Source organism: Palaemon carinicauda, chromosome 2, assembly GCF_036898095.1.
Source record: "Palaemon carinicauda isolate YSFRI2023 chromosome 2, ASM3689809v2, whole genome shotgun sequence".
Lineage (NCBI taxonomy): Eukaryota > Metazoa > Arthropoda > Malacostraca > Decapoda > Palaemonidae > Palaemon > Palaemon carinicauda.
In genome coordinates, this window is record NC_090726.1 from 128,871,509 (window position 1) to 128,898,454 (window position 26,946).

The 26,946-nt window shown below is 42.6% G+C and overlaps 1 protein-coding gene across 8 annotated transcripts in view; it reads right to left on the bottom strand.

Moving 5' to 3' along the window:
- Positions 1–17,278: 17,278 nt before the first annotated feature.
- LOC137626877 (serine beta-lactamase-like protein LACTB, mitochondrial) overlaps positions 17,279–26,946 on the bottom strand; it is a 192,853-nt gene continuing 183,185 nt past the window's right edge. For all 8 annotated transcript variants that reach the window (XM_068357871.1, XM_068357906.1, XM_068357864.1 and 5 more), the window contains 2 exons: positions 25,605–25,770; positions 17,279–17,447 (listed from right to left, as the gene is read on the bottom strand). In XM_068357871.1, coding sequence (XP_068213972.1) covers positions 17,279–17,447; positions 25,605–25,770 — 335 coding nt within the window. The remainder of the gene's footprint in view (positions 17,448–25,604; positions 25,771–26,946) is intronic.

Genomic DNA, 26,946 nt, shown 5'->3' on the forward strand with positions numbered 1-26,946 from the left:
TGAGGGTCCTCAACAAACTGAGATCCTTCAAGGGAGTAGCAGCGATATTGGCCCACAAGTGGCCGAACAGTGTATGGTTCCCTCTAGCTCTGGAACTACGACTAGAGTTTCTACCACTCCCGGACCCAGTTCTGTCCCAGCAAGTCCAGAAGTCGACTGTCTACGCTTCATCACAGAAAACCCGGACCCTGCAGCTCATGATTTTCTCTCCCTAGCGGTGAAGAAACGGTTCGGAATCTCGAAAGATAGCATCGACTTCCTGGAAGAATATAAGTGTAAGTCTACTAGAAGGCAGTACGAATCAGCATGGAAGAAATGGGTAGCCTTTGTCAAAGACAAGAATCCGCACGAGATCTCTACGGAGTTCTGCCTATCCTTCTTCATCCACCTCCACGGACAGGGGCTGGCGGCTAACACGATTTCTACATGTAAGTCAGCTCTGACGAGACCCATTCTATATGCCTTCCAGGTAGACCTCGCTAACGAGATGTTTAACAAGATCCCGAAGGCCTGTGCTAGGCTTAGACCTTCAGCTCCTCCAAAGCCTATTTCATGGTCTTTAGACAAAGTCCTTCATTTTGCCTCATTACCGGATAATGAGGAGTGTGCACTGAAGGACCTGACTCAAAAAGTGATCTTCCTTTTTGCCCTTGCTTCTGGGGCCAGAGTTAGTGAGATTGTAGCCCTCTCGAGAGAGGAGGGCTGGGTTCAGTTCCTGGATGGGGGAGAACTGAACCTGTTTCCGGACCCTATGTTTCTCGCTAAGAACGAGTTGCCCACCAACAGGTGGGGTCCCTGGAGAATCTGCCCTCTGAAAGAAGATGCATCTCTATGTCCCGTAGAATGCCTAAAGGTCTATCTTCGTAGAACTTCAGACTTCCATGGGGGCCAACTATTCAGAGGAGAAACATCGGGCTCGAATTTATCTTTAAATCAACTTAGGGCGAAAATTACATATTTTATTCGCAGAGCGGATCCTGACAGTTCACCCGCAGGTCATGATCCGAGGAAAGTTGCTTCATCCTTAAACTTCTTTAACTTTATGGATTTTGAACACCTTCGTTCATACACTGGCTGGAAGTCTTCCAGGGTATTCTTTCGCCACTATGCTAAGCAAGTGGAGCAGCTAAAGAGGTCTGTGGTAGCAGTTGGTTGCGTCGTTAGCCCTGCTGTTTAACTCTGCGAGGAACAGTGGATTTAATTGGGACTTTGATTCTTGGGTGAGTGTATAGTTATATGCGTTGCTATAACTAGTAGTGAAGGCTCTGGGAGCCCACAGTGACTGTTCCAGCGTTATGGTGATTGTAGCACAAGTACAGACAGGTGTGCCGAGCGTTTCTGACGCTAATGTCAGTGGATAGTAACATGGACGTTTAACTTTGATACCTTGGTATGTGACAAGTGACCTGATTGTTTTCTTTCAGATAACCATACATCCATGCACTACGGTACTTGTGTAAATTGTTGGTCATCCACCTATTATATGTATATATTTGTGGTAACCATGTCTATTTATTGTTATTCAATAAACTTGTTCTCGGGAACCTTGCGTCTCCTTCACCTATATTGATTTCATTTTAATTATTGAGCATTTAGCCTATGTATATTAATCGGGGATATCTATAATAGCCTATTCCTTAATGCAAGCCTTGTTGCACTGGTTTATACTTTCCTTAGCATAAAGGGCTCCACCCTTCTCTGAGGACGGTGGCGGCAGCAAGTTTAATCCTACGCAGATACCTTTTTGTCTATTTCTACTTCGACCAGGGTGCTGGTCGGGGTTTTTCCCTTGGATGCTGTAGTTCCGTAAGGACTATGCTTTACTTCATATAGAGTGAGACCACTATATTGTACTGGCTTGCGAGTGATTCATACATAGGTATATGTACTCTTCGTTCGTTTCTAGAGTCTAGTAGGACTCCTCCCTGTAGGGGGCAGGAAGCGCTTTCATGGCTTATGATTAGTGAAAAGATGTATAACGGTAACATCTTAGGTCTTTCAGTCGAGTTGACTAAGAAACATTCCTGAGGAGTACGGCACGTATTGAGAATCCACAGATACAGTAATGCTCTGGTATACTTCCATCAGGACGACATGGCTTGAGCCCAAAAAACGGATTTTGAGCGAAGCGAAAAATCTATTTTTGGGTAATATGGCCATGTCGTCCTGATGGACCCGCCCTGTCCCTTTTCAAAAAAAAAAAAAAAAAAAAAAAAAGAAAAGGGCTGTAGGACCCCTCCCTACATACAGTATCTGTAGCACCTCGTGTATCGCTACAAGGGATACAGATGGCGCCGCGAGCGGCGCAGGGCACGCTTACGAAACGGGGAGGAGAGATGCCTTACGAACGTCTCCCCCCTTTCTTATCGTTTTCGTTTTCTTGCCATTTGACCCCTACGAAGTGTTAACTCTATTCGGGGTATAGATTGCTATGAGGCGTGTCAAGACTACGTCCGCTGATATTTACGCTATCCCTAAGGTCTTTTTTAGGGATACTCGCTCCAGGAGTTAGAATTCTGGGTACCTTAAGGTAAATTCTCTGGGAATATCACCGTAGTTGTAATATACCCTAGGAAGCTGCCTTTAAGGAACTTCCATCAGGACGACATGGCCATCTTAACCAAAAATAGATTTTTCGCTTCGCTCAAAATCAGTTATATATATATATATATATATATATATATATATATATATATATATATATATATATATATATATATATATATATATATATATATATATATATATATATATATATATATATATATATACACACACACACACATATATATATATATATATATATATATATATATATATATATATATATATATATATATATATATATATCTAAAGTAGGAAGATGTGATGTAGTTCTAAGGGAAAAGTATGGGAAATATGTCTGGGTAATAAGCAAAGCTCTACCTCCAGTTTGTTTCTTCATTATGATCAGAGATAAATGTAAGCAAAACATTGGTTGCCATTTTTTATCGTGCTTTTTAGCGTGTTTAGGAAACGCATGATATAAAATCGCCTTTAATATTTGTGCCTTTTTTAGTTTAGGGTACTGTAGTACATGCATTAAGTGTTCTGTACATTGAAGGGTAGTTTGTTAACAGTACTACGTACAAGGGAAGGTTTTAAAAGTCTGAATATACATGTTGAATAAATAGGTAAATATGGTGTCACTACTTCGCGGATTTTCACCTATCTCAGCCGCGTCTGGAACCTATCTACCGCGATAAACGAGGGTTCACTGTAACGCTTTTTTTATCCAAAAATACTGTGTTTTGTGGCGGAGCTATTGCCTAACTGGAGGCGTCTCTGACGCTGTTGTTTGCATTGCATGCTTATTTAGTTAGCCAGAACAACTATCCAGGTTTCTTGACTAATTATCAGTATCAGTTATTTAGTCTTCATTGCTAGGAATTAGTTATATTAAGCCGATAGTATTCTTTAATTTCGGCGAGTGTAAGTAGCCGATTTTATGATGCTAGATATGCTAGCCTAGTCGCCTAGGCATGCTAGCCTAGGCGCTTTAGTTTACTTTCATGCATGATATAATAAGTGTTCTTGGTGTTAATTTACTAAATGAAGATATTAGGCAATTATACATGTAAGATTCAGTGATTGCACATGGGTTTTTCCTCCTTCTAGAGAGTATACAAGGGGTTTGATGATCTAGGCAGTCGATTCCTCTGCCCCTAACCTAATGGCTTAGGGGCTTTTGTATACTTTCACACCTCCCCAGTTACCCTTACACCTAAGGTAATCTCTTCTCCCTCTGTCCCTCTGAGGTAGCCTAGGCTACATCCTAGCCCTCCTTTCCTTGAATCGTGATTCGGGTAAGGTTAGGCTAGGATTTTCTTTCCCTGCCCAGAGCCATAGTACATGAGCTTTGAGTTAGGGTCAGAACCTCAGAGTACCAGTCGTTTGCCCCCAGCTACCCCATTGGGCGAATGAACTCGCCTTTTGGTCCCCGCTGGACGGCAAAAGGGGGGAGGCTCTGCCCTCCTCCCTAGATCACACCTGGAAGGATTACGAGACCCTTCCTCCCTGTGGCCTAGCGACTTGTCCTGCGCTTGCCTACTCTGGACTGAGAGATATGCATTCCCTAGCCTAGGTTAGGCAGGCTCAAGGATTCTGTTTCTTATAGATTGGGACGGCCTTTCAATGCTGTTCCCTTACTGTGCTAACCCACCCTAGGCTGGAGAATGTACTCTCCCTATACCTGGGGGTGGTGCCGGTACTGAAACAGAGTCCCCTATTAGGGTGCTGGGGAAGGCTTACACCAACCTCTACACCCCTACACAGGACCCTTTTCCCTCCCCCTCTGTCCTTTGGTGATGGCCTAGCCATCACACCCCTGTCCACCGTCCTACAACTCACTGAGTACCGGTGGGTTGTAGGGTCGGCCCGGTCTTTTCGCCAGCTGGGCCAAGCCGTTCAGCTTCCCTTACATGATCCAGCTAGGGGATAGCATACCGGCAGGTCTATCTGCCGCCGGGAGACCTCCCTGCTGTCTTAGAGTGTTCTTCGGTCCTCCCTTGGATCGCCACCCACAGCCCTAGCCGACCGCCGGCTGAGCTGCGGCTGGATGGAAGCCTGATCATAATATGTTCTTCCTTTCATTTGAACCCTCCTTCTTGAGGAAGGCGAGGTTAGGGTAGTGAGCTGCCGCCCTCCCCTCTCTTTCCCTCACTGCTTTCTCTCTCTCTCAATCAAGTGCCGGTCCACTGTCGCACAACTCTGCCGGCAACAGCCGACAGTGTAGCCTAGGTCTCCTCCCAGTCACATGGATAGATGACAGGGTAGGTGTACCTTCAGCCGGTTGCCTGCCTGCCGCCGCCGGCCGCCGACAATACTTCGAGGTTGTCTTCCTTTCCCCGCCACATAGATTGATGGCTGGAACGGGTTATCCTCAACCGGCAGCCCGCCGGCACCTGGCGTCCCTCCAATGTGCCGGCGGGCTGCCGGCTCCACCTATTTTCATATTATAACAGTGGACTGTCCTCTTACATTAACCCTGCTAGCAGTGCGCCGGCAGTGTCTGTTGTATAGCTGTATACAGTAGCCAGTACATCTGTAGTATAGTGCATACCCTAGACAGAAACTATGGTGTATAGTTATGCAATAGATAATTTTCTAGCATACTCTATGCATCCATGCGCAATCCCTTGCCGGGACCTACTTGAATTGGGGATAATTTTCTCCCCTTTTCCCTATGCTGAATGATCATCAGCTCCCTCCCTTTCACTGCTACTAATACCTCGGAGGAAGTGCTAATTACGCTACTCTATCCCTACGGGATAGTTTCCTCCTTAGGGCTTACCTGAACGGAAGTCCTAGAGTTAGTAGTGGAGAAAGGTCACGGCAATTGGCTGGGCGGGATTCACAAGTATGTGTCTTTCCTGCTTCATTTCCAGCTTACCTATCCTAAGCTTACACTTGGAAAGGAATCTTATATTATAATTAAGATTACATTAAGATTAATCTAGATTATTCTAAGTCTATCATTATAGACTCCCGCATACTCATGTACCCTTTCTTTCTTTACAGGAGGAGTACATCCGGTGTGAGAGCGCCTTCTGCAGCGTTCGGCGCCGTGATTTCTACGGCCACCTGGCGTGCCGAACCCACCCCAGCTGCTTCGTCACCCAGGGATCTCTTAGGTACTGGGACCCGCAGGTTTGCACGACTTGCAAAGACCTGCTCCATGAGGCGTTCGAGTTCTCCCCAGTCTGCGGAGTCAAGGGACATCGCTCGAGAGAAACTGCGCAAGTGGGTACGTGGTTTCCAAAAGAACGCCACGGGGCCCTATCTTCCCAGCGAGAAGATGAGAGCTATGCTCTTTCCTAAAGCATATGCGAATGCTGTCATCCCCAAACCCGAGATCCCTTGCGTCCAACTGACAGTCGACCCAGATGGTTCGGACGCGCTTCAGGACATCCATCTCGACGATGATGACAGGATGTCGGAGGTGTCGGACATCACCGAGAGGACCCTGATGGCCGAGGATCAAGAGGAACCTATAACGGCTCCTGACTCCAAAGAAGAAGGCGCCGCTGCGCCCTCCATAGCTTCCGTAGTCATCTCGGAACCAGTCTCCTCTACATCGTTCACTCCTATGCCCACAAGAACGGACAATTCCATGGACAACTTTCAGGCCATAATGGCGATCCTCGAGGAGAGGTTCTGCAAGAGGGATGAGGATTTCAAGAAAGAAATCCTTCACTTGACGAAGCAACGCGAGCCTCAGAGGAGGATGAACGTTAAGGACCTTTCTACCTGCTCCGTGACTAACCCATGGAAGCATGCCGAGCACATGCCCATCACAAGCGGCAGGATTAACGACAAACTAGGTGCCGTCCCCCTTGAAGAGGTGGAATTTTGGCCTAGCTTTGAGGCATACCCGGACTGCTACATCCGCCTCAAGTCAGAACCTGTTTCTAAGGAAGAAACTGAGCCGAAGGAGGTCATCGTGTTTGACCACGCTAAGGCTCAATCCCTGCTAGCTGACTGTTTGAAGGATAAGGGCTGCACCAACTCTAAGGTGCCAGCCCTTAGCAAGAAACACCCGTCCTTTCTTGCTCCAAACACCATGGTCTTCCCCTTCGCAGAGAAGTCTCTCTTAGCAGTACTGAAGGTGGTGGAGGAAGGGAAACCCTGCCCTACATTGGAGGAATGTAGGCCCCTCTCCCTCGCCCTACCCCCCCGACGACAAAAACTGGAAGGACATCCAGTTAACTTTCACCGTGGGAAAGTTGGAGGCCGACATCGCTGGACGACAGTTCAGTGAGAACCTCCCCAAGCTCTCCGAGCATCTCCTTCGTCAGGAGCAGGACACGAAAGAGAGGCTGGCCGCCTCCCTTTCCCTCAAGGTGATAATGGAGACAATGGCTGGGGAACACAGGACCCCAGGCGTCTACATGGTCTTAACCAAGACCCACCTAGCGACTCTAACGAAAGACTGCTATAGCTTCGTCAGGGCACGGAGGGCCTGCAGAGAGTTCGTGTTTGCGTCTGCCGCAGTAAAACACGAACCAGGGAAGCTGATTTTCTCTAACATTTGGGAAAAAGATCTCTTCCCCAATGACTTGGTGAAAGAGATTGTTGACAAGGCCGCCACGGAGAACAGGAACCTTCTCCAAAAGTGGGGCATGTCATCAAAGAGGAAATCTTCTCCGGATGAGGGCCCCCAACCACAGAAGAAGTCCAAGAAGCTGAGACCACAGCCTCGTCAGGCTAAACACCAGCTTCCTGCAACCGCTGCTCCCCAGTTGGTGGCTCAGCCCCAACAAACCTTCCAACTGGTACCCCAGCTGGTGGTGACTCAGTCACCAGCCTTCACGCCCACCTACGAGAGGTAGTCGACTACCTTTCGTCCCGAGGTAGAGGCACCAGCAAAGACGCCTCTAGACGTCCCTCCAGAGGGAAAGGAGGCAGGGGAGCAGGCGGTCGAGGAGGTAAACCCTCCGGCAACCAGAAGCAATGAGATGCTTCCGGTGGGAGGAAGACTCCGCCTCTTCCATGATCGTTGGACCTTCGATCCTTGGGCTCACAGCATCATCAAGAATGGACTAGGCTGGAGCTGGGAAACACCACCACCAGTTTTCCACCAATTCTTCCAACACTCCACCCCCGTTCTGGAAGAATACGTCCAAGAACTCTTGAACAAGAAGGTGATCAAGAGGGTAAAGTCCATCAGGTTCCAAGGAAGACTATTCTGTGTTCCCAAGAGCAACTCCGACAAACTCAGTCATTCTGGACTTGTCCCCTCTCAACAAGTTCATCGTGAACGACAAGTTCAAAATGCTGACTCTTCAGCATATAAGAGCCCTAGTGCCTCAAAAGGCATATACAGTCTCGATAGACATGGCGGACACCTACTAGCACATTCCAATGAATCGCCAGACCTCCTCCTACCTAGGATTCAGGCTTCAAAGAAGACAGTACGCCTTCAGAGCCATGCCCTTCAGGCTAAACATAGCCCCAAGGATCTTCACGAAGCTCGCAGAGACAATCGTTCAACAACTACGTCTACAAGGCGTCCAGGTGATGGCTTACCTGGACGATTGGCTGGTGTGGGCAGCATCAGAAGAAGAATGCCTGCAAGCTTCCACAAAGGTGATCCAATCCTTGGAACATTTGGGCTTCAAGATAAACACCAAAATGTCTCGACTTTCTCCAGCTCAGAAGTTCCAATGGCTAGGCATCCATTGGGACCTCCAGTCACACCGTCTTTCCATTCCACTGAAGAAGAGAAAGGAAATAGCAAGATCTGTCAAGAGACTTCTCAAATCCAAACGGATTTCAAGACAACAACAGGAACGGGTGCTTGGCTCCCTCCAGTTCGCTTCAGTGACAGACCCAGTGCTAAGAGCACAGCTAAAAGATGTATCAGGAGTCTGGAGAAGATACACATCAAACGCTCGAAGAGATCTCAAGAGACCTCTGCCAACTCGGCTACGATCACTCCTCAAGCCATGGTCGGAGGCCAAGAATCTGAAAAGCTCGGTACCTCTTCAACTACCTCCACCCTCGGTCGTCATCCATACGGATGCATTGCTAGAAGGATGGGGGAGTCACTCCCATCAACGTCAAGTTCAAGGAACATGGTCTTCCCTATTCAAGACGTTTCACATCAACATTTTGGAGGCCATGGCAGTCCTTCTCACCCTGAAGAGGCTGTCCTCACGTCCCTCAGTCTACATCCGACTGACACTGGACAGCGACGTAATGGTCAGATGTCTCAATCGTCAGGGCTCAAGATTGCCCCAACTCAACCAAGTGTTGTTGCCCATCTTCTGCATGGCGGACAAGAAAAGATGGCACCTCTCAGCAGTTCACCTACAAGGATTCCGCAACGTGATGGCGGATGCTCTATCCTGGACAGCTCCGATAGAGTAAGAATGGTCCCTAGACGCAGACTCATTCTCCTTCATCTCCCAAAAAGTCCCAGAACTGCAGATCGACCTCTTCGCAACGAGCGACAACAAGAAACTTCCTCGCTACGTGGCCCCATACGAGGACCCCCGAGCGGAAGCGGTGGACGCCATGTCCCTGGATTAGAACAGATGGACCAAGATTTACCTGTTCCCTCCACCCAACCTTCTGCTAAAAGTCCTCACCAAGCTGAGATCCTTCCAAGGAATAGCGGCCCTAGTGGCTCCCAAGTGGCCCTGGAGCAACTGGTTCCCATTAATCCTGGAGTTACAACCCAATCTAATTCCCCTGCCGGACCCAGTTCTATCTCAACAATTTCAGAAGTCGACTGTCTTCGCTTCATCACAGAAAACCCGAGACCTTCATCTCATGATTTTCTCTCCCTAGCCGTCAAGAAGAGGTTTGGGATCTCGAAGGAAAGCTTAGACTTCTTAGAGGAATATAAAACAAAATCTACCTATGGATTTTTGTTTGTCCTTCTTCATTCACCTTCATGGACAAGGCTTGGCAGCCAACACGATTTCCCCTTGCAAATCGGCCCTGATAAGACCATTACTATATGCCTTCCAAATACAGTAGGGTCCCGAATTATACGATTCCCCTTTTATGCGATCGCTATTTTTCAAAAATTAATTTTCTGTATCTGCGAAGCCGTTCAAAGTCTGCTAGTCAAGGACTACAAAACGTATCAAATATATTGTCTTTTTAAGTCTATTGGTAGCCCTAAATACGGTGATTTATAATAAAGGTTACAAAACAATATTAACATTACATCTTATTAACATAATTTCATAATAAAAATCCTATTTGAGGATAAAATTCCACATCAACAATGAAATCAACTGTTAACTGTGCGAGTCAAGCTGACAAAATGTGAACAGAATTGTGGTTACGTTCTCGGCAATCTTTATCATTCTCCAACCTTTCGATAATTTTAATGGTAGTGTTAATGATGGTATATTAAAGCATTATTTTTGTTTAGTACAGTATATATAAAAGCTTTATTTTTCACTTCAGGCGTTCAAGGTTTTCACGAGTAGACTGGGTTCGTTTATCGGCAGTGAATAGCCTAAACTTCGGTAACGAGTCGGCAATATTTTGTCATATTTTAAACAGTATACATTTGATTTGCAAAGATTGGTTTTGTAGAGTACACGGTAAAACCATAAAAAATCTCTCTCCCTCTCTCTCTCTCTGTAAGAAATAAAACCTTAGTTCACATAAGGCAACCTGAGTTTAAGAATGAAATTAACATGACTATTGTTAGTTGTGGCGATCAATTCCTCACAAAACAAAAACACTGCATTCGATTACAATAGCTGATTCATATTCTCTCTCTCTCTCTCTCTCTCTCTCTCTCTCTCTCTCTCTCTCTCTTTCGTGTTATACAATACTTACAAATAGATGAAGAAACCAAAATCAGTTTTCTTAAAGTGTCAATCAAATACGAAACGAAAAAATTATACCGTGTATAGCTCCATTTCAGTCGTAGCTTAAAATACGGCATTAGATTTCATCAGCAAACCACTAATTTTTGGTAAACATCATTTTATTCTAGAAAATTGCTACTCTTTAAATAGTTAATTGCACATTGAGAAAGCGTGTACTTTTGTTTTTAAATTTCGGGTGTGTTTTAAAAATAGAGTATTGTTGACTTCTTTTTGTTTTACTTTTGGCCAAGATCAGATCAGCTGACATCTAGCTGCTGGTCTCAAGAATAGGCGCATACGAATAATGTACAGTAACAAAGTATTGTTTATACCATTTCTTAACTTATTCAAAACATCTATACAGTTGATATTACATAAGCACCAATGTGATATATCGCCGACGACGACGACGATATAACCTATCATATTTTTTTGTTTAGTACATTTAAAACTAACTAACACACACACACACACACACACACTCTCTCTCTCTCTCTCTCTCTCTCTCTCTCTCTCTCTCTCTCTCTCTCTAACAAATGAAATCTTTGTTGCTTCACAAAGTTTCAGTTATATTGAAAATCAATCATAATTCAATTTTCCTTACTTTCTCCAATCTCGCACCATCTCTGTCACATCGAACGTTATAGCGGTAACTTAATTGTTCGATAACTTTAAAAATCGGCCTAGTACTTGCATCTTCTCTTACTTTTTTATAGATGGTTTCATAATTGAAGTGGGTACAAGTTGACTTATAACTAAAGTTAGGAAAAGTATTTTGGATACGGAATGGACAATCATCTTTAGTAACAGTTTAGAATTATCGTAAATTATCATTCAGTCATTAGCGGCAGTTTGTTATTATTGATTACACGCAAAAGAAAAAAAAAATTTCCTGCTTTGCTACACATGTAGGAATTTATATAGATACGGTAAATAATGTTTGTAATAACATATTTACTGAAAGCTTTAAATATCATTATTTATCACTTTGATCATGCGTGTTTAATGCTTTCGTTTGTTTATTATGATCGAAGATGGAGCGTACAGTAAACGAATGGAAGGTTTCCGTTTCAGGCGGCGTCATAGAGAAAAACATTAAATAAATGGCATTCATTCCATTTATTTGGAAGTTCTAAGAAAAATTAATTAGAACATTGGTAATAGCAAAATCAACATATAATCAATACTTGGCAAGATTGCTGTCGATGCAAAAACTAACCAATACACAGATGTGTAAATGCGTCTGTTTCTTCGTTATGATCAGAGATAAACGTAAACAAAAGATTGGTTGTCGTTTTTTATTGTGCTTTTTGGCGTGTTTAGGAAACGCATGATATAAAATCGCCTTTATTTTGATAATTCTGGATTTTCAATGATACAACAAAAGCTAGTCTATAGAGTGATGGTTTTGCTATTCACCAGTTGTCTTATACAATAGATATGACAAACATTAAAATTTTTCTGTATTTTGGGTCGTGTAATAAGGGGAAATATACAGTGTTTACACCCATCCTGGTTTTGATTTTAACCTTTTTTCAAGTTATTAGAACTTTAAGCATATTAAATGTTTGATTTATTTACAAGAACAATTTGATATTATAAAGAAATACAGTATAGTACATAGAAAGTATTAGAAATGGGTAGTAAATACATTTGAATAGGCAAGTTGCTGGTTGCCATGGCCCCAATGCAATTATTTCTGTTAGTTGTGTGTTTCGAAATATGCGATTTTCCATTTATACGAGGTCATTGATCGACCAAATTCTCGCATAATTCGGGACCCTACTGTAGATGTTTCTAGCAAAATCTTCAACAAGTTGCCGAAGGAATGCACTAGACTAAGACCTGCAGCCCCTCCGAGACCCATCTCCTGGTCTCTTGACAAGGTGCTACATTTTGCCTCAGATTTGGACAACGAAACTTGTCCTCTGAAAGATTTGACCCAGAAAGTGATTTTCTTGTTTGCTCTAGCCTCAGGGGCTAGAGTTTGTGAAGTTGTGGCATTATCAAGGGAAGCAGGCCAGATCCAGTTCATAGAAACAGGCAAACTCACCCTCCTTCCTGACCCAACGTTTCTCGCCAAGAACGAGCTACCCACCAAGAGGTGGGGTCCCTGGAAAATCTGCCCTCTGAAGGAAGATGTCTCCCTGTGTGTAGTGGAGAGTCTAAAGGTCTATCTTCGAAGAACTTCAGACTTCGGTGGAGGACAGCTCTTTAAAGGGGAAACATCGGGTTCCGACTTGTCACTTAAACAAATAAGGGCGAAGATCACCTACTTCATTCGCAGAGCGGATACTGACAGTACACCCGTAGGTCACGATCCCAGGAAAGTCGCCTCTTCCCTGAATTTCTTCCAGTCGATGGACTTCGAGAGTCTCCGCTCATTCACGGGATGGAAGTCATCGAGAGTGTTCTTGAAACACTACGCGAAGCAGGTGCAAGAAATTAAACACTTCGTGGTAGCTGCAGGTAGTGTGTTAAAACCTGCTGCTTAGTGCTGCGATGAACAGTGAGTTATATGGGACTCTAACTCTAAGGGTGTCTGTGTTGACCCTAGTGCGCAACATAGTGAAAATAATGTCACCGAGTGACACTACAGACTGTTCTAAATATACTAAGGTGAAGTCACATAGACTAAAACACTTGTGCCACGTGTTTCAAACATGAAGTGTATCTAAGACATTTTTAGAAAGACATTACAATTCCTACGGAATTAACATCGTGTGATGGCAAGTTTTCCTTTTCAGATACCACAACTATTTCTACTAATGTCCCAAGTCTATGTAACTAATTTACATTCTATTATAATTTACATTTAATACTTTTATGTATGCCAATTCTTATTTATTGCCAATAAATGAATTTGCTGTTTTCGTGCGTCTTATTTCGCCCTATTAGGCCTTTGCAGGCCCCCTCCCGATCTTACTGTATCATGGGGGCTGGCCTTGACACCAAAAGGAATGGAGTTCGCGGGCGGTGATGACGTCAGCCAAGATGGCGTCGCTTATGACGTCATCCGAGTACCAATAACAGTAACGGAGGAGGAGAACTTTGTAACGGCTCCTTGCATATCTTGCCACCAACTTCCCCCTCGAAGCGTAAACGCTATGTAGGGTGCAGATAGCTATGTGACATGTCAAGAATACATCTGTTATTATACGATATCCTAAAGGGAAACCTTAAGGGTACTCGCGCCAGAAGTTAGAATTCTGGAAACCTTTAGTTTAATTCTCTGGGAATATCCACTGTAGTCATATATACCCCAAGGAGGCTACTAAAGGAACCTTCCATTAGGACGACATGGCTATCTCACCCAAAAATAGATTTTTCGCTTCGCTCAAAATCCGTTTTTTATTTCAGTTTCTGTTACCAATATTCATCTGTATGTATCATTTTAAAAAAATTCTTTACTTCAGTTGTTATTTACTCGTTTCTATCCATATGTATAATTTTTGAAGTTTTTTACTACAGTTTTTGTTTACTCATATTTATACATATGTAACATTTATTAAGTTCTTTGCTACAGTTTTTATTTACTCATAATTATCTCTATGTAACATTTTTTAAGTTCTTTCCTACAGTTCCTATTTACTCAATAGTTTATTCACTTTGTATTAGTGGTATCACAGTTCCCATTTACTCTTGTAAGAAGTTGTCTAATTCGAGTTTTATTGTAACTTAATTTCTTTTTGTAATAGTTTCATTTGTTGATTTGTAAAGTTTAATTTTCTTCTTTAGAAGATTATATGATCATGTATGATTAAGATTAAGCACTTCAGAGCAGTCTCGTTTTGAGTTGTTTCATTTCATACTTGTTATTGAGTGAGATTTTTTTTGCATACATAAGTTAATTGGGGTTTGCTTGTAACACAGAGTTTGTAGTGATTCTTTTCTTTTAAAACTACCACAGTCCCAGATGGGACTGGAACTTGGTAGAGGGGAATTTGTCTCAAGATAGAAGGTAAAGTTAGGCAAACTAAAGAAAACAAACAATAACGAGATGAATGCAGGCACAAAACCATTGCTTTGTGACCTTGAAGCTCTGAATTGCTCAATCGGCATTAGCCAAGTGTTATGGCCGATGGCGCCTATGTTTTGCTGATCTGTAATATTGCTAAATCACATTCTTTTCCCACAGGGCTGGAGACGGAGAGGAGGCAGCGGCGGAAATGTAAACCGTTGAAGAATTGGGACAGCCCCTCCTTCCTCAACCCAAGTGGACACCAATGGTACCCCATCTGGGTTCGGGCCACACATAAGGAGGAAGTATGGCCCAGAGTCAGTCAGTTAGAGATCGCTAGTACCATCCCGCCGCCAGAGGCCAATCCTCGTCTTTTCGACTATTTTTATAATGTAGATTTTTCAGTAACTTTGTAAAAACCCACTGTGTCTCTCTCCATTGCCAGACCCTAGAACTATAAATTTTGATGTACCATTAAGGAGCACTTAGAAGATTTTGCATTTTTTAATTCAACTTTGTCATTTGTGACTTTATCATTTTCAAGGAAATTCAACGCTACTGTAAGTGATGAGTTAAGTGCTCAATAATCTTGTGAATTACTTTTTGTTAAATACACAAACTCTTTGAAAAGATACAGAGTAACATCTGTCATTATCCTCGTTTCCCATATTTCTATGCCTTAACCCACTATTACCACCAGGCCACATGACAGTAAAGTTTCCTTGCAGCCACAAGACCTCCAGGAAACATATGGACTGCCATGTTTCCAAAGGTTTCTTTGATGTCTGAGAACCTACCAACTGCAGTATATGCAAGGATCTCATTCATACTGGATTCCAGGCTACCAAAAGTTCTCAGGATGAGAAAGCGAGGGGCCAGAAGATCATCAGACATTGAGAGAGGGGATTCCAAAAGAGCTCTCAACAAGGTGGCCCCTATCTTCCTTCAATACGAGTGTCTAAAAACACAGGTACGTTATTTATTGATGTATCATCAATGAATCTTGCTTGTATTACAATAAGTTAGCTAAAAAATGCAAGTGTGTAAAAATCCAGGTAGGTTATTTATTGTATGTACTGTGCTGTATTGTACAATATATTGTCTACTGTTAAAAATATGAGCAAGTTGAAGAAAACGATTTCTTTACTCTATGCATGATAGAAAATGTACTTATCTATAGTAAGGGTAACATTAAAAGTATATACAGTACGTACGGCACAGCACTGTATATTTCATATATGGACAGCATTGTAGTGTACGTACTGTGTTATGGTAGTTTGTTAATTGGTGTTCATGAGCCATATTCAGTATATTTTTCTGGAAAATGTCTTAAAACTATTTTATGTATCTAAATTGTTTATAATGATATTTTTCATAACATTTTATATAACAAAATAGGTAGTTATAAGCATTTTTAAATGGCACTTTAAGTATTCACGTTTTTGCTCTATTCATTGGGGGTGTTCTGGTCTCTAACCCCCCAAAATCCAGGGGAATAACTGTATATGATGTTTCACGTAAATTAGATTAATTAGTGAAGATTACCATTTCCACCAGTGGCGCCATGGTGCAATGGGGCGAAAAAAGATGCAACTTTTTAGGAAAAAAGATGGATTGATGCCGACGGAATCCCCCCCCCCCCCACCAATGACAAATTAACACTGACGCAATGCCCCCTAACGAGTGACGCGTCCACCTCTGTACATAAATATGGAAAGACAACTACCTGTAAGAACACCTGACTGACTGGTCAACCGCCTCATCTCGTGATCATAGACTCAATTGTACAAAGACAGCAATGTCTTCCACCACTAAAATATTAAGTATTTCAACACAATCATGTACGTGGGAATACAATCTAGATATAGGTATTAAAGAACCACTGTGATACAGCTGAATAAGCAGAATAATCATGCCTCAATACTAACCTCACCAACATTATAACTTATACTCTAATAAACCATTGGTTGGGATTCCTTAGCATGAGCCAGACACTGACTACAGTGCAATAATAAATAATAAACAACAATCATCCTTAAACTAGCTAGACAGCGCCCAATGAGATTATGCCAGCTTAACCAAGGTGTAGATTAGCCGAAAATAAACTTCCCATATATTCATAACAATGTAATAATTGGAACTTGTTGATAATGAAAGGAAGTTACTAAAATGGCACCGTCAATCAACAACCCCCTTTACGTTACTAAGAGTCAAATTGTCTAAGACAGTAAAATTACTTACAAAATTATAGGAAACACAACAACTAACATTTGGAGGGTAAGAAACAAACATAATTACTTGAATGACAGTGCTAACCAAACATGTTTATATCAGTAATAAGTAAAGAAAGGAAAAGAATATTCCTGACTACAAGTACTTACCTTAATAATGATCTTGAAGGGATTTTGATCACCAGAGGATACAGTACGTTGTTTATCCTACCAACGACACATAAAGAAGACTGGAATTATGGTTCCTTTCTGGGACGCCTTGCATGACGTCACTCATAGCAGACGACTTTTAGCTAATAATGTGTTCTGGCAAGTTGAAATGTGCCTGAACTTGTCAGGTTGTCCCTATACACACTTGAGTCTGTGCCTTGAGCATTGATACACTGCACTTAGAGCAGGGGAGACAGTATTTCTTTGGTATTCATGTCATGTTGGATTCCCTGTTCTAGCCTTTAACAGAGACGTCTTTGGAGATCTCACAGCACTTTAACCCCAAAAGTAATACGACATATGGGAAAATATGAGAAAATTTTGAGGATTTTCTTTAATAATATGACATGAGGGAAAATATAAATTTTCTTATTATTCTCTATTCTGGTGAATGATAATGCAACGGTAATTAATAAGAATTACTATTCAATAAGGCCATGCTTGAAACAATAGGCTACACTAAAGCTTTCAATCTTTGCTAGAACACTAAAAATAAAAAACTAACCTTCCACATTTTGCATGCAATCCTGCTGACTTGAGTACAACATAGCATTCCCAAATCTTGTTAAATCTTCAACTGTCGACAAAAATCCTCCTCCAGCCCATTTGTATGAATTGTCAACATATGGGGCATTCTGCAATCTCCCACATGAGTCACGTCTGTAATAGCTAGAAAGAGGATAAACATTTAGCGTAGTTGATATCCACCTCTATCATTAATATTTTATTAGAGGTTTTGCCTTTATGGGGTTGGATGTGAAATGGGATCTTTCCCTTCTTTTATAGGAAGTTATCAAAGCTTTTCTGTCAAAATACCACTGATTCCAAGTGTTCATTTCCACCATTTTCCAATAATTTCTGAGTTCCTATACTGGTTTTCATCTTGCTACTTCTACATCAACTGCACTTCTGATTAACTCGTTTTTGTTCTCATTAATAGTTAAAACCATCTCGATCTCTGAAGTCTCAGAGTACTTTAAATCCTTCACAACTCATTAATTTGTATCGTGGAGTTCCAAACATACTCCAGCCACGAATCTTGCTACTAAGTCCCACCTCTTCAATAACACTCACCTCTTCTATAACATTCCTATTCTTTCTAAGTGATGATATCTGTTACACAGAAAACTATGGTCCTTTTACATGCATCATGAATTTTATTTCTATTTACCAATACTCTGCCAATATACATATATCATTTTGTCTTATGCTTTTCAAAACTTTACTCTCACTACCAGTTTCACAATCAAGTATATGACTAAAGCAAAATAATGTTCTACCTACATAGCTAAAGCCCTGCTTTAAAACATGGTTTACCTATTAAATTTTTCCAATTGACCTAACAATTTTATGCCTCAAAATAACTGAATCAATATGATGAATTTGGAGATGATTTTTTTTTTTATTTACCCCAACTATACAAACCTGAGTCCTTGAAATAAGCAAGATAACAGCGAAGCTGGAATGCAGAACAGTTAAAATCTAATAATATGGTATAAACAAGAGGTCGGTAGTTACCGAATGGGAATGGGTAAGCCATGGCCTCCTGCCTGCTCACTGTAATGATGGGCTTCCAGCCAGAACCCGAGAGTCCTTCCTTAAGGATTGGATCCCCCAGATTCCGATGACCCAACCCTTGAGAATAGTTCTGCCAAAAAAAGGTTCAAACCATTTTTGGGATGGCTGAGATCATCCAATACTCTCATATATAGCTTTGAATACAAATACCTCCCAACAGTGATCCTTTCTCTAATGGGTTTGCTTAGTTCACACCATGTGGCATATGTATAGTAATGGGTTTATATGGTTACTACACACTCCCCCTCGTAAGGAGTGTAGGGAATGACGTTTCTATATTACATTACAAAACACCTGATAGGCTGAGTGGGGCTTACCTGCAGTCAAATCGATTCCCCCCGATGGATTTTGAAAATGTCCCCCAAAAGAGGGGAAGATTGAAAGTAAAAGAAAAGGCCAGTAATTCTTCACTTCCATACCAGACTAATACGTATCCTTTGTCCTCGATCCGATGCTAATGGTCCTGTGAGAGGAGCTGAGGTAGCTATACTACCTACTGTGCAGCTCCTACAGGCCCTACAGAAAAGGTAACTAGAGACCTATGAGTCGATTCCCACAGGTAATGGGCAGTGAATGTAGTCTGACCTTTCACACGACTGCCTATAATACCTTTGCCACAGAAAAATTCTTGAATGCTAGGGATGTATTAACCTCTCTGGCGTCATGTGCTCTAACTCAACCTCTTCCTGGGGAGGAAGGTAAGGGTGGCGAAAGGGTATGATCAATGACCTCCCTTATTATCATTATTATTATTATTATTATTATTATTATTACTATTATTATTATCATCATCATTATTATTATTACTTTCTAAGCTACAACCCTAGTTGGAAAAGCAGGATGCTATAACCCCAGGGACTCTGACAGGGAAAATAGTCCAGTGAGGAAAGGAAACAAGGAAAAATAAACTTAATATGAAGAGTAACATCAAAATTAATATCTCCTATATAATCTATAAAAACTTTTACAATACAAGTGGAGAACTCTTAACCAAAGACAGTGAAAGACCATGTTTGGCATTACCCAAGACTAGAGGACAATGGTTTTATTTTGGAGTGTCCTTCTCCTAGAAGAGCTGCTTACCATAGCTAAAGAATCTCTTCTACCTTTACCAAGAGGAAAGTGGCCACTAAACAATTACAGTGCAGTAGTTAACCCCTCGAGAGAAGAACTGTTTGGTAATCTCGGCGTTGTAAGGTGTATGAGGACATAGGAGAATATGTAAAGAATAAGCCAGACTATTCAGTGTATGTGTAGGCAAAGGAAATATGAACCGTAACCAGAGAGAAGAATCCAAGAGTGGATTGTATTTCTGGTCTCTTTCCTCTATTAACTCCCTTAAGGCTCGCAATCTGAAAAGATAAAACCTGGAAACAGGTACTACAGGACTCTGGGTTTTGGTAATAAACTCTGGGAGAACAAGACTTGCCTCCATCCTCTGGTATGAGAGACATTATAAGAGAGACCGTGCTGCTTGTAAACCAGCTTAACAGAGGCTCGGCCAAGCAAGTTTTGAGAGTGAGGTTCCTATCTGAGGCAAGCCTCAATAGTTCATAAGGTGCCCTATTCAGGGAACGTAGCACCTTCACATCGTTCCAGGGCGGTAATCTCACCTCTAAAGGAGGACAGGTCTGTTCAAAACTTTGTATGAGCATGAAAAGCTCTACCAAATAGGAAACATCAACTCTTTTCTGCCTAAAGTCCTGGCCCAAGGCTGAGCAATGGCCTTTCACCACTGATACTGAGCAGTTTTCCCTTTAGGAGAAATAGTAAAAATTTGACTATCAATGGGATAGACCGATAGAGGCTCTTAGAGGGGAAACACCCCTTCCATAACACCAACCACTGAAGATGGCCCACCTGGCATGATACATAGAGCTTGAAGACTTCTAGGGGTTTAAAAGTTTAAAGGTCGTTCATGAATGGCAGAGTCAAGAGATTGTGAGACTATCATATCAAGCAGGACAATACCCTAGAGACTAACCATATATGCATATGATCAGCAGCACAAAAGCCCCTCTCCACCCAAGCTAGGACCAAAGAGGACCAAAGAGGGCCAGGCAATGGCTGCTGATAACTCAGCAGATAGACCTATAGGTTCCCCAAAACCCCCCCAATCCTTAGCTCACAAAGATATTGAGGTTGCAGCAACCAAAGGAATTAACGAGTTTGAAAAGGATTCGAACCCCAGTCTAGCGATCACTAAGCAAATAAATTACCAGCAGGCAATCAAAACCCAAAAATCTCTTGCACAACTTTGTGCATAAAGGATTTTCTGAGAGGAGATGCTGGATAACCTTCATGTGTAAAGCCAAAGCAATTTCACTGTACTGAGAAAGATCTGGGATTGTGGTTGGCACAGCAGGTCAGGAAGAGCAGGCAATTCCCTCAGTCTCTATCGCAGGAGTAGAAGGTTAAGGTATCATTCTACTTGGGGTCATTTCAGGGCCACAAGTTATGTTGAGGTTGGGAAAGGCTCAAACACAATTTAAGACATTCCTTATTGGTCAGAATGGCAGAAAAGCATATAAGTTTAGACCATCCCATAGGTGCTGGAACACGTCCTTGAGCACTGCTTATAGATCTGGCACCAGTAAGCAGTAAACTGGGAAATTGTGGTTTAGCAAGGTCACAAAGAAGTCAGTCATTACTGAACCGCACAAAGTAAGGATCTCTGTCGATATCCAAGGATTTAAACCATTCTGAGCTAACCACTTTCATCCTCCTGCTCAGTTTGTCTGCTTCAATGTTCTTTCTGCCTGAAATGAACCGAGCTATCAGAGTAATTGAGTTGAGCCCTGCCCATTCATGGATCTCTGTTGCTAGCTAGAAAAGCTGCAGTGACACGGTACCTCCTTATTTGTTCACATATTTCTCAACAGTGGTGTTGTCGCTCATCAACACCAAGTGGCCAATGAAAAGAGGGCAAAAATGTTGGAGCGCAAGAAGAGCTGCTCGAAGCTCCAACATGTTGACATAGCATCGATGCTCTTGGTTGGACCACTGTCCTGATGCCATCTGTTGATGGACACGTGACCCCTAACCTTCCTATGATGCATCTGTCAATAACAAGAGCTCTGGTGGAAGCGTTATAAGAGGAGAGCCTCATTCATCGCATCCAGCCATCATTCTAGGTCATGTCTGGACTCCCCCTACTAAAACCAATGAAAGAGGGTGGTCAAGATGTTGAGACCAGTGCCCCTTCAACTCTCATTGGAGCAATTGTAGGTGCAGATTACCATTTGGTAAGAGACTTTCCAGGGAGACTAAGATGTCTCAGTAACTTCTGCCACTAATGATCTGGCAGAGGGAGCTGACACAGGAGGGGATGTGCCGCATCTCTCAGGCATGCTGCTCTCATCTGAGATGGGAAAGTTTTCCCGAGAACTGTGTTGATGTTTATTCCGAGGTAGATAAGTCTTTTCTTTGACATTACAATGGACTTCTTCCAAAAAAAAAACTCTGGCTCGGTGAAGGAGGAAGGCTTCCTCCGAGTCCTCCAAAATCAGGCACTCATCCAGATATAAGAGACAAATACTGTTGGCATGTGGCCATGCTGACATAAGCATAAAGACTCTGGTAAAGATTTGTGACACTGTCGAGAGCCCAAAACAAAAGCACCCTGAACTGATGCACTTTGTTGGTCATGACAAAGCGGAGGTACTTCCTTAAGGCAGGCTGGACTAGGATCTGGAAGTACACATCTTTGAAATTGATAATAATGATGAAGTCCAAAGGCCTGATTGCTTGCATGACTGTAGCTGAGGTCTCCATCTTAAACGAAATTTGTTACACAAACTCTTTCAGGGCTAACAGGTCTATGACTGGTCTCGTCACCAGGTGCCTTTTTTTTACAAGAAAGTCAATTGGAGAAGCCTGGGAAGCCATTGTCGACCTCTTGGAGAGCGCCCTTCTCTTGCATAGCTTGGTCTTTTGGCCGAATGGCTAGGTCTTTCACTAATCCCTGGCGATAAGACAGTGATTTTGCTGGTGGTGGAATTAGGGGAGGAGAAGAGCTGATGAATGGGTGGAGGTTCTGGATCGAAGGACATCTACCATCCAACTTTCTGCCTCATGATACCACCACCTCCTTCATCTGAGTTGCAGGCATCCTCCCATTGTAGGAGAATTTCTCCCCCCTAGCGATGTTGTTGTCCCTTGTCTTTTCCTCCAGCATCAGCCTCGCCCTTTGTTTGCTTGGATAGGGCTGGTTAGTGCCCTGCCTCAGGATGGAAGGGCAAGGTGAGCATCCAATTCTCTGTGCAGGGCTATGCGCCTGCCTAGCTGGAATCAACAATTTTGCCTGACCAAAAGTGTAGGAGGACTGAGGTCGCCGGAAAGACACTGCCTATTGCAGAAGCAAGTCCTGATTGGCCTTCCTCAGCTTCTCGGTTACTACCTCAATATCCTGTCAGAAACAGAGAACCCTTTGGTTAAGCATTTCTGATATTTAAAATCTCATTGGCCGATTTGTTTATAGAACCTGGAGGCCACAGCATTGCGTCTCTTCAAGACCCAGTTTGCCAACTAGTTGGCCCCTTGATGAGTAAAGAACTCAACGGCTCTGACTCTTATCAGGATGATGTTCTTGTAAGCCTTCTCCATGTCTAAGTCAGACAAGTTCCCTGTGTTGGGTAAGAAGCTGACTGTGCCTGACCAGTGGTCAATCAGGAGGCAGCCTCAAGAATTTCCATTGCTGTGCTCTCCATAGTCATAGCCCCAGTTGATGAAAAAGTAATGACATATGTTGCTTGATTGTCTGCAGGAACACCTGAGGTTAGAGCTGCCTCTGCAAGATTAAGAGATAAGGGGAAAACAAAAGCCTTCTGTGTGTGGTAATACTTCATCTGCCTTGAGAAAGCTGGAGGAATTATCCGTGAGGATCTCTCCTCCCTTAAGGAATCCATTCTTGCAGAGACCCGCATATCCACCTTGCTTAGTGGTTCCGAGGCCAGGATTGACCAGGGAAGCTCAATTAGAGGTGTGGTGCATGACACAAGGCCATTCACCCTTTGAATGCAGGTTAAGACCTGTAAAAAGGTGGAATCTGACTTGCCTTCCTCTGTATCATGTGCCTTAAGCCATGCCAGCTGAGAAAGTGCGCCGTCAGATTCGTTTGGAGTAGTCAAGATCGGGGTCATCAATCTCCAGTACTGTACTAGGCTGGTCTCGGGAGGGGTCGAAAGTCAAATAAGTCTCTCGCTCCTCTCTCTTGAGAGGGGACTGAGACTGAGAGGGACTAGCAGCAGCACTTTTTCTGGAAACCCTCATAGCTTGCAAGTCTTGGGTCTTCCTGAGAGTTCAAAGGTCTGCTGTGGTACTGAACCTATTCTTCGAGATGCTCTTTAGGCCTCTCCTTTCCATGAGGTGTGCACTCTCAAAGAAAGGGGAGAGGTGGCTAGGTGGTCGTTTCCTCTCCTTTGAATCCTCTGTGTCATCTAACACTGACCAGGATCTGTTCCAGACTGGAGCAGGCTGTCAATCTACTTTATCCTTCATTTGGTTCCGAGCAAAGAAAAGGGAGAGCAAGAGGTTGAAGTCGAACTCGATCCGTGCCAACCGATAATTGTCAACCAGGTCTATCTCCCTGGGTGAGAAAGAACCCCGACAAGTTCAAGGGCAATTGTCACCTCAGGGAAGTGTCTCTTGCCGCACTTAGTTGCTCTGTTGTCAGTCATCGAGCCTGATAGGCAGGTAGCCTAGATCCTGACATTGAGGCAGGTTGCGTTGGGGAGTACTTGCCTTCAGCCTCTTAGGCTAAAGGTCTACAATAGGAGAATCACCCTGACTGTCGCAAGACTTGCATCTAAGCGCAAAGCTAGGAACTTGAATTTCTTCTCTAGTCTTGCATGTCTAGCATAAGAACGTGTTGGTGAAACTTGTCTTGGCAATGTGTCTTTGGGGGAGGCAAGTCTGAGTGAGGTAGTAGGCTGGCCAGGGCACCTGCCACCCATTGAGTTTCTACCACTAGAGAGTTTTGGGGTCCTTTGACTGGCCAGACAGTACTACATTGGATCCTTCCTTCTGGTTACGGTACATTTTCCCTTTGCCTACACATACACCGAATAGTCTGGCCTATTCTTTACAGATTCTCCTCTATCCTCATACAACTGACAGCACTGTGATTATGAAACAACTCTTCTTCACCTAGGTGAGTCTTTTAAAGAAGCACATTTCCCATAGGAAGGGCACTTAGGAGACATGTCTCCTTCGGTGGTCTCAGGGCATGGTCGAGAGACTAAAGTGGAGGTAGATTGCTTTGAGGGCATGAGCCCAGGAAGGAGGGGGTTCCCTCCTCTGGGTTCTCAATGGAAAAGAGCCAATGATCTCTCTTGCAAGAGCAGCAGAATTTTCCTGCAGTATCCTCACAACAAGCACCTTTAATAACTGCTACTTGGAAGAAATAATTTTAAGTCCCAAGGAGGACCACAACAAAAGTACAGCATTATCCATCTGTAAAGCAGATGATGACTTCCCCTATGGTGGAAGCCCATCCATTTCACCCCGAGGTCTGCCCCAAAATGAAAGGGCCATCAATCTCACTTGACCAGCCTCCAGAAGAGACCAACTTCGAGAAAGAACCTGAATGCAAAGAATCCCTTCTGGAATTCTTATACACTACCCATTGGGAGGGTGACCACTCCAGACACTCAGCACAAGGGGAGGTCTGATTGCAGGAGTGTCCTCTGCAGGCAGAGCACAAAAAGGTAAGGATCAGTCTCCCTGGAACTCATAACGGTGCCTGCATGTATTTCCCTACATCTCCGGACACTTTCGCATTTCTGCAAGTACCCTCACTGAAGAAATGAAATCTTTAAAGCGCTGGAAAAATGAAAAAACAAATATCAAAATTTGCCAAAAATTCCAGCCAGCAAAAATGTCTGTCCTCACTGATGGCTGCTATCAAAGTGACTACTCACTGAGCCAGTATGGGGGTGGCACTTCTCAGCTCTTAGCTGGTAACTATTGACCACCTGTTTACACCTAGTTATAAAATTTTAACTGCCATTTATTCTAGCTTTGCTGTTATATCTCCTAGGTATAATTAGTAGATAATTTAACCAGTTCTTTGAATCAAAATAATTGAGTAAGTAATATTTCAAATATGTTTACATTTAAGTACTGACAATGAAAAAAAAACAGGAATAGAAATGAAAATTCCTATATTAACAAAAAACATTAACATTTCAATTATCAAATAAGTATAGCATACTACTTGTGCAATAATATACTCTGTTAAGTAATTACCTTGCTCTGTTGTAAATTATTTTTGATGGGTCTTCAAGGTATGTGAATCGAAGATCAAGATCATGAAAAAGACCCTGAATGGCTTGTGTAAATGGCTTATTAACCACACCTTCAACTACTGCACTAACAAGTGTCCAACCATGAGTTGTGTACAGAAACCCAGTGCCTGAAATGAATGATAAGGAAAACTGAATGAAAAGGTGGTTAAAATCCTTAGCTAATATCCTGACAACTTCTGGTGCATAATCAGTCACCTTCCAGAGGAAAATAAATCTAATAAAGGTCTATTGCCTAGAGATAATTCACAAAACCAAAAATAGTATGGATTTCAATTTTTTTTCATAAAAAGACCATCTACTCCTTTGTAAAAAAAAAAAAAGGAAGCATGCCTTGCACCTCTGATCAGTAATGGAAGTCTTAAAATTATCAAGGCACCAGCATATGTAAATAAGTGTTGGTTATGACATGACATTTTGGGTAAATGATGCTCAAAAGAAAATAGAAAATAAAGAAAATACAGATGCACCTTAACCTGCAGATTGTGAAAGATAATAGCATAAATTTCAATACAAGAAAAATAAGTGCTATATTCAACATTATGTCCCAGAATTCCAAACTTGGCAATGGCATGTATGGTTAGTTTGTTAGGTCTGCAGTGGAACAGCATTTGAGGTTTAGAAACATGAATAACACATTAAATGCTTAGCCACCAACAGATATTGCTCAATATAACTATTCCCCTTCACTTCCTCTCACACTCACTCTGTAAACTTGTTTTGTTACTTCAGTCCATATACTGTATATTATCTATTTCTTTTTTTGGGCTCAGGCCATGTCATCCTGATGGAAGTTCCTTTAAAGTAGCTTCCTAGGGTATATTTGACTACAGTGATATTCCCAGAGAATTTTACCTTAAGGTATCCAGAATTCTAACTCCTGGCACGAATATCCCTAACTTTTACTTTTAGGGATATCGCATATCAGGGGACGTATTCTTGACACACCACATAGCTATCTTCACCCCGAATAGCGTTTACGCTTCGAGAGGGAAAGTGGCAAGAAAAAAAAAGGGGAGCCGTTATTAAGGCACCACTCCTTACTGTTTTGAGTACCTAGATGACGTCATATCCGTCCGCCATCTTTATTCCTTATTTCGTAGCGCCATTGCTCGGTGATTTTTCTGTGTTCTCTCGTTATTTCGGAAGAATTTCGGATTAATCATGCTTTCTCCAGCCTCATCTGCCTCTGGAAAGTTGAATATTGTTCTTTACATTGTATAAATGTAACCTCTTGCCTTGGCTTAATTGGGATGAAGTAAAATTAACGTTGCAAGAGCTGTTGC